Source organism: Lithobates pipiens, unplaced genomic scaffold (genome assembly GCF_037356315.1).
Source record: "Lithobates pipiens isolate NorthernLeopardFrog02 unplaced genomic scaffold, aLitPip1_a1.2 Scaffold_8, whole genome shotgun sequence".
Lineage (NCBI taxonomy): Eukaryota > Metazoa > Chordata > Amphibia > Anura > Ranidae > Lithobates > Lithobates pipiens.
The window spans coordinates 570,375,943-570,392,575 of NW_027507903.1; the positions used below are offsets into that span (position 1 = coordinate 570,375,943).

At 43.8% G+C, this 16,633-nt stretch overlaps 1 protein-coding gene across 2 annotated transcripts in view; it reads left to right on the forward strand.

Annotated features, from left to right (window-relative positions):
* OLFM2 (olfactomedin 2) overlaps positions 1 to 16,633 on the forward strand; it is a 503,318-nt gene that overhangs the window by 437,591 nt on the left and 49,094 nt on the right. For both annotated transcript variants that reach the window (XM_077470164.1, XM_077470165.1), the window contains exon 5: positions 6,208 to 6,314. In XM_077470164.1, the coding sequence (XP_077326290.1) occupies positions 6,208 to 6,314 (107 nt within the window). The remainder of the gene's footprint in view (positions 1 to 6,207; positions 6,315 to 16,633) is intronic.

A 16,633-nucleotide genomic window follows, 5' to 3' on the forward strand; every position in this document is an offset into this window, starting at 1 on the left:
CGTATCCGACGGACCAAGTTTTCCAACTTGTCTATAAAATTTTCTGACAACATGCTCCGATCGGACTTTGTCCGATCATGTGTAGAGAATTCCGATCGGACAAAGTGTCACGCATGCTCAGATCAAATTCCTAGACCAAAGCTATTGGCTACTAGCCTGACCGTAGTCCCGTCGTAATGAAATAACGTCATCATGTTAGGTACGATTGGATTTTCTGACAACTTTGTCCGACTGTGTGTATGCAACAGTTTCAGACAAAATCCGTCAGACAAAATACGACGGATTTGGTTGTCGAAATGTCCGACCGTGTGTACAAGGGCTAACAGTTTAATAACAATCAATGTTCTTTAATAAAAACATATATTCCACATGAATAATTATTAAACCAAAATGTGCTGTAAATTGCTTCAAGCATTGCTCCCATTTCTTCTTGCTGGAGGCTGCTATTTTGTTGAAGCCCAGAACAGTCACTTCCTTGTTAGAATGTCTCCCCTCCTCCTTGGAAAACAACATATATGTCATTTTCTGTAATTAAAATATGCACAATTCCAGTCTTGATTGTATGTCTTGGCTCAGTTAGAGAGGAAGATTAACAGAAGCTTCAGAATGCTATTGTACCGCTTTAATCATCAAAAATCTTAAATAATCATACCGCCAGGGAGGTTAAATGGTAAGTTCACCTTTACAAAAAATAATAATAAATGCATATTTACAGTCATTTTCTGTAATTAAAATATGCACATTTCCAGCCTTGATGGTATGTCTTGGCTCAGTTAGAGAGGACGATTGACAGAAGCTTCAGAATGCTAAAATATAAAGGCTGCATATAAGGGAGAAAGGAGAGAATATCAGGGAAAATAAGCTAAAACACTACCCTTGTAAGTTTAAAGGATAAGTTCACCTTTACAAAATAATAATAATAAATACATATTTTTTTGCATGTAAAAAAATGCATTTAAATTGTATTTATTGTAATGGTCCTGTAAAGGATTGCACCCAGGATCAGCAGATCATGGGTTATAATGCCATGGTCCTGCAGACTGTCTTTGTAGCTTTCTGGCCATACCTCCGATACGGCCAGGCAGTTACACTGTGGCAGGAAGACTTAATGAACTACCACAGCGGTCAATAGTGCTGTGGTAGTTCATTGAGAACTACAAGCAGACAGCCGCAAAGGCTGTCGGACATTTTAGTTTTCCCATTCACAGAATACTGTGATTGGATGATGTGGCCCCACACAGGGCCGTCTTTAATATGGTTTAGGCCCTGGGCACACAATTTTTTTGCCCCTCCCCCAATGCAATTTAGCTTTTCACCCCAACATCTCAAAAAAAACAGACACATACATAAAATTATCTAAAAGAAAACATTGCAGACCGCCTTCACAGCAGTCCCATAGTGTCCTCAGTTCCCTTTCATGTCACAGCACTCCATTACATTGCACAGTGCCCTCATTACATTAGAGTCCCCTTCATGTCATAGTGCCCCTTTACACATCACAGCACCCCAATTACATTGCAGCCATTGTCACATCACACATTCACATGTAAGTGTTTTGGCGGCCCACATTTGTGCAGGCACAGCAGCCCATTCATTTGAATGTACTGCCATGCCTGCGTTTCCTGCAGAAAAAAATGGTGCATGCAGAATGTGAAAAATGCACTGGCCTTGAAATCTATTCTGCTTTTGCACCATGTGACTTACCTGCAGTTCCTGCACACACAAATGCACTGTGTTTTTAAAAGAGTGGCCTAAACATCTAAAAAAGCAGCAAGTTTTCCGGTGCAGGAACTGCAGTTAAGTCACATAAGCAGAATGGACAAACAGTGCTGTATTTCACTGCTTGATGGGCAGGTGTGCGCAGCCCATTACATGATGCATGCACATTTTTTTTGCAGGAAACGCAGGCATGGCGGCCTATTCAAATGAATGGGCTGCTGTGTCTGCGCAAATGTGCACCAGCCAGGCCCAAAATAAGCAGCTAAATATTCTAATGCTATCTATGTGCTGTAATGCTGTCTGCTCTGTCATAAAAAAATACAGCCACAGCCTCACACAGCCTCAGTGGTGGCTGGTACTCAAAGTTTTTTTTGGGGGGGGTACAACATTTTTTTGAAAAAATAAATCATCAATTGCAGCCACTGTGCTATCAATTGCAGCCACTGTGCCATCAATTGCAGCCACTGTGCCCATCAAATGCTGCCACTGTGCCCATCAAACGCTGCCACTGTGCCCATCAAATGCTGCCACTGTGTCCTCAAACCCTGCCACTGTGCCCATCAAACTCTTGCCAATGTGCCCTCAAATGCCGCCACTGTGCCCATCAAGCTCTGCCACTGTGCCCCCAAAAGCCGCCACTGTGCCCTCAAATTCTGCCACTGTCCCCATCAAACACTGCCACTGTGCCCTCAAACGCTGCCACTGTACCCTCAAATGCTGCCGCTGTGCCGATCAAACCCTGCCACTGTGCCATCAAATGTTGCCAATGTGCTCATCATATGCTGCCAGTGTGCCGATTAAATGCTGCCAATGTGCCCATCATATGCTGCCAGTGTACCCAAATGCTGCCAGTGGGCTCATTAAATGCTGACAGTGTGCCCTTGAATGACCCCAGTGTGATCCCCTCCACCCTCTCGCCGTCTGCCTGGCACTTACCCTGTCTTGGTGGGGCAGTGGGTGACAGCGACAAGTGGGGTCCTTCGTGCATCTCCTGCTGTCCTCATCTCCCATCCTCTCCTCCTGATAGGCATCCAATAGCGGCACCTGTAGTTTCAGCCAATCAGGTGACAGGTAACAGACCTGAGCACCTGATTGGTGGAGAGTAGGGATGAGCTGAACACCCCTCGGTTCGGTTCGTATCAGAACTTTTGAACGGACCGCAAATTCGTATGAACGTTAGAACCCCATTGAAGTCTGGGACTCGAGCGTTCGAAATAAAAAGGGCTAATTTTAATGGCTAATATGCAAGTTACTGTCCTAAAAAGGGTTTGGGGACCTGGCTCCTGCCCCAGGGGACATTTTTTTAAATGGCCGTTTTGGCGGGAGCACTGATTTTAATGACGATTAAAGTGAAAAAAAAAGTGAAATATTCCTTTAAATATCGTGCCTGGGGGTGTCTATAGCATGCCTGTGTAGTGGCACGTGTTTCCCGTGTTTAGAACAGTCCCTGCACAAAATGATATTTAACGGAAAAAAGTCATTTCAAACTGCTTGCGTTTTTAATGTAATATCTGGTTCCGGCAATATGGATGAAAATCATTGAGAAAAATGGCATGGGTAGCCCCCCCTGCCCATTACCAGCCCCTTTGGGTCTTGTATGGATATTAAGGGGAACCCCGTACCCATATTAAAAAAAGGAAAGGCGTGTGGCCCCCAGGCCCTATATACTCAGAACAGCAGTAAACAGGCAGTGCAAACAAGACAGGGACTGTGTAGATTTGTTGTGTTAAGTAGAATCTGTGTGTAATTTTGAACTGGTACATTTTTAAAGTGTAGCTGCAGTCAAAAAATCTATTTTTAAGCTTTTTGTAATGGTGTATACTGCGGTCAGGGCATGCAGACAGCACGCACAATCTCCTACAACTGACTGCAAGCTCTATTAAAAAAGAGCAATATAGCTAGCTATATAGGTGGATATTATGGTGTATACTGTGGTCAGGGCACGCAGACAACACCCACTACAGAAGAGCAAGAACTCAAAATCGGCCGATAACGAATGGTGTATACTGTGTTGAAGGTACACAGAACACCCACTAACTCCTACAGATGCCAACACACTACACAAGGCCGCTGCGCTGGTGGCCTTATATAGTGTGGGGCGTGTACTACACAGCCTGAGCTATGATTGGTCACAGGCATCCTGCCTGTGGCCAATCATGGCTCTCCTCGCTGCCGGCGCTGTGATTGGCCAAGCATGCGGGGTCACAGTGCATGCTTGGCCAGTCATGAGCCAGCAATGCACTGCGATGGCGCAGTGCATTGTGGGCCGTGAGCGCCACACGAATTTGGCACAAACGGTCCATAACTTTTGGTATTCATCGAACGGGCGAACAGCCGATGTTAGAGTCGATCGTATGTTCGACTCGAACACGAAGCTCATCCCTAGTGGAGAGGGGGTTTAGTGTTAGGAAGGCAAAACATTCGCTTTTCTAACACAGCTGAGTGACCTGTGAGCGCCCAGCATGGCGCGCGCAGGTCACTTTTTTTGATGCCTATTAGAGCCTATGGCCTTTAATCAGGTGCTTCAAAAACACCCCCACACTGCTGTAATTCAGGTGCCTTGTGCCCAAAAAGGGGCCAGACGCCTGAATAGGGGTTGGCAGTGGCAGCCATAGATAGATTCATGCAATGCATGAATCTGTCTATTGGTAATACTGATAGAGGGGGTGGCAGGTTTTTAAACTTTCTACTGTTCTACACATGGGGTGCGGGAGCCAGGGGAGGGGAAAGAAGACCTACCTTGTCCTCCCGGCCAGCTCAGCTCCAAATCCGATCAATTCCTCCACACTGCTGCTGCTACTGCTAGTTTCACTTGACCACCAGGCAGGCACCAGCACTCCACTCCGCGGTCTGACTCCTCCTACCGAGGCCTCCGCTCCTCGGAGTCCGATCACGTACGGTACACTGGCTTTGTTCCAAGGTAAGTATTTCATAATGTGCTAGTATGCGATACATGACAAACAATATTCTCAGTGCTATAACAAGCATTGTCCATAAATTATTAAGGTGTATTGCCCATATAAATGTACATGATGTAGCATTAAAAAACGTTGCTAGGAAATGTATGAAACAGGTAACTATATTCCAAGATGTACGCAAGGCATCCAAAGAAGGGCTGGGAAACCCACACTGCAAGAGAGTAGGGAGATGGGAGAGAAGCGGCAAGCGCATCCTTGTTGTAATACAGTTTTAATAATCAAAGAATAAAATACATAAAATGTTCCACTCACAAAGGTAACAATAGAACAAGTGTGAGACTTGTAAAATGTCAGTGATGTCCTGCTCTCAGTGGAGGTGTCAGTCCATGCTGCTGTACCACGGCTAAGGTGTCAGAAGGCTACCAGAAGACGAGGTAACGAGCTGTCAAAAATCGGGAATTCAAGCTCTCAACCTCGAAGAGGAGTAGCCAATCGGGACGCATTTCAGAGGCAAGCCACAACTTCGTCCTACTTCCGAATGAAGGAGAACCCATTTAACAAAATTTTTCCCAATATTTGTAAAATTCTAATATTTGAAAAATTCATAAATTCGTAAAGTTGAAAATTTGAAAATTCGTAAATTCGAAAATCCAGAAATTCGAAAATTCAGAAATGAAAAATTAGAAAATAAGAACAAAAATTCAAAGAATGAATATACAAAATAAAAACAAAAATCTGAAACTTCAAAAACCCAAAAATGTGAAATTCTGAAATAACTAACTAATACTAACTTACCTATTACTAACTATTAAATTATAGGTATTGGAATTTCCTGAATGTAACAAATACGAAATTATCCAAAGTTCCGAATGGAAAGTAATGAATTAATAATAATAAATACCAATAATAATAATATAAACGTTTTATTATTATTATCATTATTATTTATTATTAATTTGTTATGTTCCATTTGTTTAGATGTAGCATTCATTATTTTGTATAATTTGTAGCTATGGATAAAGGAAGAGTTCCAGTATTCTATTCTTTAATTACTAAAACTGTATTACACCAAGAGTGCGCTTGGCGCTTTTCTCCCCTCTACCTCCTCTTATGCGATGCATACTAGCACATTCTAGTATACTGGAAAAATGCCTAGCACATACTATGCAATTGCCTTACAGGTGTTTTTTTTTTTGTTAATCAGCCACAGTTTATTACCGCTTTAATTGAATGGCACATCGAACAGGACATACAGTAACGTGCATTAACATGTGTTGTTTTTCATGCACCGTAAATGTATCTAGTTTTGAGAGAAACTTCAACTGGACTTTAAGTTTGAAATAAATGAAAGTATATTTTTGGGTTAAAAACATTTATTAGCTTATGAGGTTTCACAGAAATTCAAAGTAGTGAAGTAACCTTGACGTTTAAAATAAATCAGGAAAAGTCTGTAGCGGTCATCAAAACCCCATTATTTAACAACAGATGGTGTTCAGAGAAGCATATCGCTAGGCTCCTTCTGTAAATCCCAACACAAAATCACTCCACTAACTTCTTTTTTTATTTTCAGGCTGTGGCAAACTTACCGGCGTCAGTAACCCAATCACTATACGTGCCTCGGGGTCACGGTTTGGCTCTTGGATGACGGATACCATGGCTCCCAGTTCAGATAATAGGGTGAGTCAACTAATAGATGCTTTAACGCTCTGCTGTGCTATAGCTGTTTTTTGTTTGCTTTTTATCATCTGTTGGCTCTGTAAAGCCAGAGGCAGTAATACCAACTGCAACCAGAGAGCTCAACAGCAAGGAGTTATTGTTAATGGTGACTTCAGCAACCACAAATGAGAGGCAATAAACTGAAAATATACAGCGAAAGTGGTTTTCCATCTTCAGTTGACTTAAATTTACGGGCTTGTACAAGCTTTCCTTTAGGTTTAACTAAGTTTATTGCTGTTTTCTTTCCTTCCTCCTTTGCTTCTCTTTCTGAAGAGACACTGAAGTAATAATGGAAGATCTGCATCACTTCTCTGCTTCCCTAGCGTCTGCAGGGTTAGGAATGCCTGTAATGCCAGCCTATGATTGGGGCTTACCCTGGCTCATATGCTGTCCAGAAATACAGCTCTAATAGAACTGAAATGTCAAACATTCTTTATTAGTTGTAGGTCAATTTGCAATAGAAGGTGAAACATTACCATATGGAAATTTACCCATACCTATTTTCGAAGTTGAATTCCAAAGAAAAACAAAAAACGGGTAAATGTACAACTGAAATACAAATTATGCATGCACCGGACGTGATCACCAATAAAAGCCACAATGACATTTTTAATCTACCACTTAGAATAACCAATCCCCCTAGTGGCTGTTTTAGTACAATATCTGATAGAGGGGTTCACATACCCCTTTAAGCCTCTCACACTGTGCAGTTTGGCCACACCCACCATTAGCAGTGGCACGCTCTTCTATCATGGCTCTTCTTAAAAAGGAGGTGGGGATAAGTGTGGTCTTGGAGTGCAAACCTGCATTTGTTCTATGACCCTAAAGTTCTGGTTACAATATCCACTGCCAGGTTATTGAAGATCAATAAATTATTCAATAAATCACTTAATTATGATGATAAAATGTTTATTTCAATATGCAGTACAAAGGATAAAACTGTGCCCCCTTTACTTATACTTGCTCTCTTTATTAAGTAATCCCAATCCAGTGTTGCCATGACTATGGTAAGACAGAAGAAAGCTGGCCTTAATACCTATGCACCTCCTATTATTATATATACCATCTTAAATAACCAGACAACAAGCTTTTGGAGTAAAATTGGCCGTGCCATCCTAGGGTGCACTACCAGCGGAGGGGCGGGGCTCGGCGGAGATGGGAGCATTGAGAGGTTGGTCAGCTGACCTCCTGCCCGGCGGAGACATCGTGGAGCGGGGTGGACGGCGCTGGCCTGGTCCCGGCGGGGATATGATGGAGGCGGAGTGGGTGCACGGCGCTGGCGTGGCCCCGGCGGAGTGGGTGTTCTGTGTTCCCCGGCGGAGTGGGTGTGGAATTCTGCACACCCAGTGCGGAGTAGTCGGAGAGGCCCGGATGATGGTCGCTGAAGGCAGCATCAAAGAGCAGAGGTAAGGAGGAGGATGGATCCATTGAGCTGTATGGAGGGGGTTTGTGTGTGAGTAATGCAGGAAGTAGGAGTCAGGTAGGTCAGTGTGATGTGTGTCAGTGTGATGTGTGTCAGTGTATGTGTCAGTGTCATTGTATGTGTCAGTGTATGTGTCATGCCAGTGTATGTGTCAGTGCCAGTGTATGTGTCAGTGTATGTGTCAGTGCCAGTGTATGTGTCAGTGTATGTGTCAGTGCCAGTGTATGTGTCAGTGTATGTGTCAGTGCCAGTGTATGTGTCAGTGTGATGTGTCAGGGTATGTGTATGTGTCAGTGTATGTGTCAGTGTGATGGTCAGTGTATGTGTCAGTGTATGCGTCAGTGTGATGGTCAGTGTAGGTGTCAGTGTCAGTGTATGTGTCAGTGTATGTGTCAGTGTCAGTGCATGTGTCAGTGTTTGTGCCAGTGTATGTGTTAGTGTATGTGTCAGTGCCAGTGTATGTGTCAGTGTGATGTGTCATGGTATGTGTGTGTGTCAGTGTGATGTGTCAGTGTCACGGTATGTGTCAGTGTGATGGGTCAGTGTATGCGTCAGTGTATGCGTCAGTGTATGCGTCAGTGTGATGGTCAGTGCGATGTGTCAGTGCGATGGTCAGTGCGATGTGTCAGTGCGATGTGTCAGTGTGATGGGTCAGTGTATGCATCATTGTATGCGTCATTGTATGCGTCATTGTATGCGTCAGTGTGAGGGTCAGTGCGATGTGTCAGTGTGATGTGTCAGTGCGATGTGTCAGTGTGATGTGTCAGTGCGATGTGTCAGTGCGATGTGTCAGTGTGATGTGTCAGTGTATGTGTTTTCAGGGTATGTGTCGGGGTATGTGTCGGGGTATGTGTCAGGGTATGTGTCAGGGTGATGTGTCAGAGTCAGGGTATGTGTCAGTGTAATGTGTCAGTGTAATGTGTTTTCAGGGTATGTGTCGGGGTATGTGTCGGGGTATGTGTCAGGGTATGTGTCAGGGTGATGTGTCAGAGTCAGGGTATGTGTCAGTGTAATGTGTCAGTGTAATGTGTTTTCAGTGTATGTGTTTTCCGGGTGATGTGTCAGAGTCAGTGTAATGTGTCAGAGTCAGTGTAATGTGTCAGAGTCAGGGTATGTGTTGTCAGGGTATGTGTCAGTGTATGTGTTGTCAGGGTATGTGTCAGTGTATGTGTCAGGGTAGGTGTCAGTGTGATTGTCAGGGTATGTGTCAGTGTAGGTGTCAGTGTGATTGTCAGGGTATGTGTCAGGGTATGTGTCAGCGTGATGGTCAGTTTAGGTGTCAGCGTGATGGTCAGTGTAGGTGTCAGGGTATGTGTCAGCGTGATGGTCAGTGTAGGTGTCAGGGTATGTGTCAGCGTGATGGTCAGTGTAGGTGTCAGGGTATGTGTCAGCGTGATGGTCAGTGTAGGTGTCAGCGTGATGGTCAGTGTCAGTGTAATTGGCAGTGTAGGTGTCAGGTGGGTTAGTGTAGGTGCCAGGTAGGTCGGTGTAATTATCAGGTAGGTCAGTGTAGGGGTCAGTGTGATGTGAGTAGTGCAGGAAGTAGGAGTCAGGTGGATTAGTTTATGTGTCAAGGGGTCAGTGTAGGGGTCAGATAGGTCATGTGTAGCAAGGGAAGGGTAAGGTGGAGTCATGGGCGCAACCGGTGGGGGGGGCGGCAAAATTAGGTTTCGCCTAGGGTGTCAACGATCCTTGCACCAGCCCTGCATACTTATTTACAAACAATACTTTCTCAGATCAATCATAACCATGTTGTAGATCTTTGAAGGCACTGAAAAGACCCCAAATGTACATAGTATCAGTGTGACCACACAAGGTCCCCATTTGCAGCACGCCGACTCGAGGACAATACAACTCTCCACATTCCAGTGCTAATACCCATATCCAAATGCCCAGTTAAATCTTGATTAACTGGCATCCTACCGAGGATCCCATACTAAGATGGTTCCCCACCATGCCATATTGGTCTTAATTTAGAAGGCCTCCAAAGATCCCAACCGCTACCACTTAAAACAATCACTACCAGACGTCCAATGGCAAAAACAAAACACAAAACAGGGTGGAGGGTGGGAGCTGTTTCTTCATCCGGTGACCTCTGACTGACCACCGGACACTGGCCCCTCCTTAACTACACTAAAGACTATTCTGGCCCCCCCACTACACTTACAACTGAAACATCCAGTTTAGCCCTTATGTGGCAAGCTATCCCTGCTACCCTGTCATGCCAGCCATGCTCCTATTCCTGCGCCCTTGCTGCAGGCTTCTCTAACTCTTTAGAACCCAGTTTGTGAAGCATCTGAAAGCGATGATACTCACTTTATATTGTACTTTGCTTTTAATGTTTGGTCATTTGTGGACATTATTGGAGGGCACCTGATCTAAAGTACTAAGCATAATGTAGTGAAAAAGGAGCTCAGAGGCGATAGTAAATGTCATTTTTGAAAGTGTATTGTTTTTAAAACTTCTTTGGTCATTGTGCTTTTGTAGAGTTTAAACATTACATGGCAAAGTATCAATGATAGGTTGTAGGAGCATGAAGTATGGCAGGTTTGTGTACAATTGAACATCTGTCATCTAGAAACTGACGCTGCAGCTTATTTTTTTTATAGTAACCATGTGCAAGATAAGAGAAGCTTATTTAGCTCCCCTCCTGGCCGGGGTAGAAGGTGATTTTTACCTCTAGCAGAGGGAGAGGGCTGACATTACCCCAGGGTGGATCCATGGCTGCAGTGAAGAGAGATACAATGAAGAAGGGCACCAGTCACCTTAATCCACTTTCTCAGTTTTATTGCTCCAAATCACAGGGAGAGTGTTAGGGCGACATGTCTCCTTTAACCACTTCAGATCCGCGCTATTGCCAAATGACGGCATTAGCGCGGACCTACATTTTCAGGACTACGTCTATTGACGTCGTCCTGGTTACGAGCGGCCTGCGCGCCCCCTGAGGGGCGCGCGCGGCGCGCTCTGTGATCGGCGAGTCCGTGAGACTCGCCTGATCACCGATCCGTGTAAGGGGTCGATCCCGACCCCTTATCACGTGATCAGCTGTCAGCCAATGACAGCTGATCATGTGATAGAACGGAGCCGGTAATCGGCTATTATTCCTCCTCGCGCTGACAGCGCGAGGAGAGAAAAAAAAAGCCGATCACCGGCGGCCGTGATCGGGACATCAGTCCCGATCACGGCCATCAATACAAGGGACCACCTGCCACCTGCCTGTGCCCACCTGCCTCCCGCAGTGCCATCCTGAAGTAAAATAAAAGAAAAAGTAAGTGCCCCCCGTCAGTGCCCCCTGTCAGTGCCCATAGTGCCCACAGTGCCACCCACAGTGCCACCCACAGTGCCACCCACAGTGCCACCCCACAGTGCCACCCACAGTGCCACCCAATCTGCCTCAAAGGTGCTGCACCCCAGTGCCGCCCATCAGTGCCCAGCAGTGCCGCCCATCAGTGCCCAGCAGTGCCGCCCATCAGTGCCCAGCAGTGCCACCTATCAGAGCCACCTATCAGTGCCACCTATCAGTGCCCATCAGTCCCATCTATCTGTGGTACCTATCAGTGCCCATCCGTGCCACCCATCCGTGCCACTTATCCGTGCCACCCATCCGTGCCATCTTATCTGTGCCCATCTTTGCCCATCAGTGCCGCCTTATCTGTGCCCATCGGTGCCGCCTTATCTGTGCCTATTAGTGCCGCCTTAACTATGCCTATCAGTGCCCACCAGTGCAGCCCATCAGTGCCCACCAATGCAGCCCATCAGTGCCCACCAATGCAGCCCATCAGTGCCCACCAATGCAGCCTATCAGTGCCGCCTAATCAGCGCACTTCAATGAAGGAGAAAAATGACCCGTTTGCAAAATTTTATAACAAACTATTAAAACATGATTTTTTTTTTTTTTTTTTTTGCATCTTTTTTTGTTTGTTTAGCAAAAAATAAAACTCCGAGCTGTAACTAAATACCACCAAAAGAAAGCTCTATTTGTGGGAAAAAAATGATAAAAAATTCATTTGGGTACAGTGTTGTATGCCCGCGCAATTGTCACTCAAAGTGCATCAGCGCTGAAAGCTGAAAATTGGTCTGGGACTGAGGGGGGTTTAAGTGCCCAGTAAGCAAGTGGTTAAAAATAGGGCTCCTGACTCTGCCAGAGTTTTCCTCTGCCCAAGGGAGTACCAGGATCCTCTGAGAGTGGAAACCAATTACCCTCCATTCTCTGGCTCTTCCAACTTAGAAGCCTTTCTTCAACCAGGCATGGCCTCTTGAAGACTTCTTGATTTAGGCCCCAAACAGGTTAGAACAGGCCACAACACATGGGAAAGAGAGCTCACCAGGCCAGTCTCCATGCCTTTATAGCATCCTCAAGCATGCACCACTGACATGAACCTTCTAGTAATTGCCAGAGAGGACTTAAATGCTCAAAAACACATTGCCCCCATAACTGTTGCTCTGACTTCCAGTGATGCCCAATGGTGAAGTAGGGAACTACAGAAATCTTAAACCTAGGGGAGAAACCAAGTGATAAAAATTACAAATTGGTTTGGGCAAACTACTACCCAGAAAGCTAAATTTACTAGACATCTGCGATGACAGGGTGGCTATACTTACAGTGCCTCTAAAAGCAAATATTTTTTTTTTCATATTTGGAAAGAGTAAGGGAGGGTTAAAACCCCTGTCAGTTTTTATTTTTTTTTGCCATCTGTGTCCCATTTGGGAGATTTCCCCTCACTTCCAGTTCCATATCCAAAACAGAAAGTGAGAGAAAATCTACATCAAAGTAAGAGAATCTCAGTGTGTCACCAGACTCAACAGAACTAGTGTAACCATTGGAAGATTTCTTCTCTATTGGATAAATCTAACGGGAGCACAGACTGAAATAAAAACTGTCAGATGTTATAATCCCTTTCCACTCTATAAAAAAAACTAATTTTGCCTTTACTGATGCTTTAAATATGTAGGGCTTGTATTATCTAGCATGGATGGATGGCACTTGCAAATCAATGATACTGAGCTGTATATGCACTAAAGCTGCCTATAACACTAATATATTCTCAGACAAAACAGTAATCTTTTATGTGACAAAAATGATTACAATTTTAGGTTTCATATGTCACTATAGGGTATATACAGTACATATATATAGTTGAGCTTTACCTATGGCTGATTAGGGGTTTACGAAGGCTTGATACAAGGTTAAATATGTTCAATTTTGAGTCTTGACATGTCTGGTATCTATTTACTCAACGCAACCCCATTTTTTTTCGATTTCACCAAGGAATTGGGTATTACATTGTGTTTGTGTGCACTGACATTCATTTCTGTGTATTTTTTCCCAAAAATATCATCTGCACAAATATAGTGGAAAATAAAACAATTGCAACTTTCACTGATGGTGAATAAAACGTTATTTGAAAAAAAAAAAACAATTGCAACGGCCAGTGGCCACCATTTTATTCTCCAAGGCCAATGCGTACGAACAATCTAAAAAATTCCCAAGTGAGCAAGTGGTTACATTAGAACTAAAACCAACACATCTTGTTTAAGATATGGATGGAGTAGAGTAGGATTATAACACCTATCGGGTTTTTATTTGTTGTCTTTGTCCCTGTTGGGGAGATTCACCCTATTTGTTTGTCCTGTGACCATTATCAGTAGTGCTGCGTACACATGATCCGAATTCTTGTCGGAAAAAGCTCTGATGGTTTTCCTGATGGAATTCCGACAGAATTCAGCTCAAGCTGTCTTGCCTACACACGGTCACACCAAATTCCGATCGTTTATAACGCGGTGATGTACAACACGTACATCGGGACTAGAAAAAGGAAGTTCAATAGCCAGTAGCCAATAGCTTCTGTCTCGTAGTTGAATCTGAGCATGCATGATTTTTTGCATGTCGGAATTGCATACACACGATCGGAATTTCCGATAGAAAGTTTTTGCATCTGGAAAATTGAGAACTTGCTATCAATTTTTGGCTGGCGGAAATTCGGACAGCTAAATTCCGATGGAGCATAGACACGGTCGCATTTTCCGATGAAAGGCTCTCATCTGTCTTTTTCTGGACGGAATTCCGATCGTGTGTATGCGGCATAAGAATGAAATTTAAAGAAAATTCCAAATTTTGAGTGGTCACTAGATTAGGAATAGTGGGGAAAGCTTTCAATGGTTCTGATGACCCTGGTGACAACCAAGGATTACCCTCACCTTGGAGGGATTTCCTCTCATTTCCTGTTGTAGCTATGGGGAAGTGAAGGGAAAGCTCTTCAATGGGACACATACAGCAAAAAAAAATAAAAAATCAAGGGTAATAACTCTTTCTTACTCCATCCAAAATGGAAAAAAAAATGTTTTGCCTTTAGTTCTACTTTTAATTCCCTTAGACGCATTGCTAGTACAATTTGTCAAAAACACTCATTATTTTTAGTCATGTGGCTGGTATTCTCAGCTCTTGTTATGGGAAATAATGATCATTATAGCTTAGTAAATAGAGCCACATATTTTTTCTCCAGATCTTTCCTTGTCCTTTTGAGAATATTGGTAATTACTCACTTATGTGTTGAGCCTGCAAAGATATTGTATTTTGAAAAATAAAACATAAACTCTGTTTCAGCTGCAAATTAGATTGAGATGGTTCCGGATAAGCAAAGTAATTTAGGATATTTAGATAACTTATTCTCCATTACTGCATTTGACTCCCTCTTGGGTATTTATAGGATGCATTAGGTAGACAGGAACCCATATACATGCAGCGGGCAGCATCAAAAAAACAGCAGCGCTGCTGATCTGTATTAGAAAAGTGTTCATTCGCTGCATGCAACTTTAAATGAGATTAGACCTCCATTACCACAGAAACCAAGTGTTTTTCATTCCAACCACAATCTCCACCGTGCTTCATTTGCCAATGAATATACAGCCGACTCAGAACATCCAAGCTGTTTTTACCTAATCTGTTTTATCCCCCCGTGGAACAAACCAAGCGCAGCTAATGAAATTAAAGGATTTGGAGGGAGTCTAAGTAGCATGACAGATGAAATGTCTCCATGAATATACCAGTCATTGGATGCATGGATGAAAAAACATTTAGGGGGAAAAAAAAGTGACCGTTGGTATTTAATGATATTCTGTATACTGTGTTCTGAGATCTCAGCTATAATCTCTCACAGACAGCAGAAATGTTGGCGTTTCGGTGATACCCTTTAATGGCTAAACCCAACATCTATTATTGGTATGTTTTGCATTACGTTTCCCTGTATGCAGTTTCCTTAAAGCTGAATTCCAGGTATAGATTTTATAGCATAGCTACATTAGTTCAACTTGGGCGCTATCTTCTAGGTCCTGTGCCAAGTGACCGCCCTGCTGCATAGCACCCACAAGGGGAAGCTTGTTTGGCATGGGTGCCATTCAGTGTAACCATGTTATAAAATCCATACCTGGATTCAGCTTTCAGAAAATCATTTTTTTGTGCAGTTTCTTACCTAGAGATCCTTCCAGCGTCAATGCTTCCTGTTTGGCTCATCACATAAGCAGCCCAGTGGCCAACTGCAGGAGCTTGCCTGGCAGGATGACAATGTTGCTGTTATTTGTGGGGTAGTGACTTTGTGGGTTATTTACTAAAGTAAAATCCACTTTACACTGCAAGTGTACTAGGAAGTAAAGTCGCTATAAATCCCAGGGGGACATGCAAAGAAAATAAAAAACAGCATTTTAGTTTGCAAATGATTGGATGATAAACTTAGCAGAGCTTCCACTAATTTCAGATATACCCCTTAGATTTAGAGCCAATGCACTTTCAAGTGCACTTGCAGTGTGAAGTGGATTTTTTCTTTCGTAAATAACCCCCTTTGTGTTGTCAGCCTGAAACAGGAAGTGCTGTTACTTGCAGGATCTGCAGGCTAAGAAACTTTGCAACAAATTTAGAAAAAAACATTTTGCTTACAAAAATTGTATACAGGGAGAAAAAAATATTAAAGATGTGAGTTTTTTGAGCTTCCTTTCTTTGGCATTATAATACCTGAGGAAGGAACCTAAGCCAGGTCATAAATGCTTTCATCTCTAATAACTTAAAAGAGAAGGTCGGGAATTGCCAAAAAAAAAATCATACTCCCTTATATGGCTACAGCACCAATCCCAGCTGCAGCTGTCCCCCCCCCCCCGCCTCTAAGACAAATAACTGAGCAATCAAACACTGTTGATCGCTCAGCTCTTGGTCCTCAGCCTGCAGAGAGATGGTGACTGTCAGTCACTGGCTCTCTGCTCTGTCCCTGCAGTGCTCACTGGAGCACTGGGCTGTGGAGGGGGCAGGAGCATCTGTCTCAGGCTCTGAGCGACAAGCTGCCAGTCCAGGCTTCTGGGTGGATCCTGATCATATTGTCTGGATCTTTTCAGACCCTGGACTGGCTCCTGTGACCCACAGGAGAAATATAGCCAAAAAAGCTTTGGCCATACTTTGGCTAAATAAAGCCAGGCTCTTTATTTGCAGAGGAGACACGCAGTGTCTCTTTTGCTATTAAACACAGTTACCTGCCTTCTTTCTGTCTATTCCGGCACGTGTGCATCGCCGGCACAAGTGACATCATCCTGTACCAGCCAATAAAGACAGTCGAAGACCGGAACTCAGCAGAACATGCCAGCATCAGAGACCATTGAAAGAAAGGTCGGTTTAACTTAAGGTGAACTTTCCATGGCAAAGGGACACATAGGCAGGCAGCAGGGTCAGTTTAAGGGTCTGATATTGAGTGATAATATCCTGCATGTAAACCAGACTGAGAGAGAAAATTAGGGAATAGATTGGAATGGATTTTAGGAAGTTTACTTATCTGTAATTGTGTTTGGGTCTAGTCCAAATACAAAGTCCGGGTGGAGA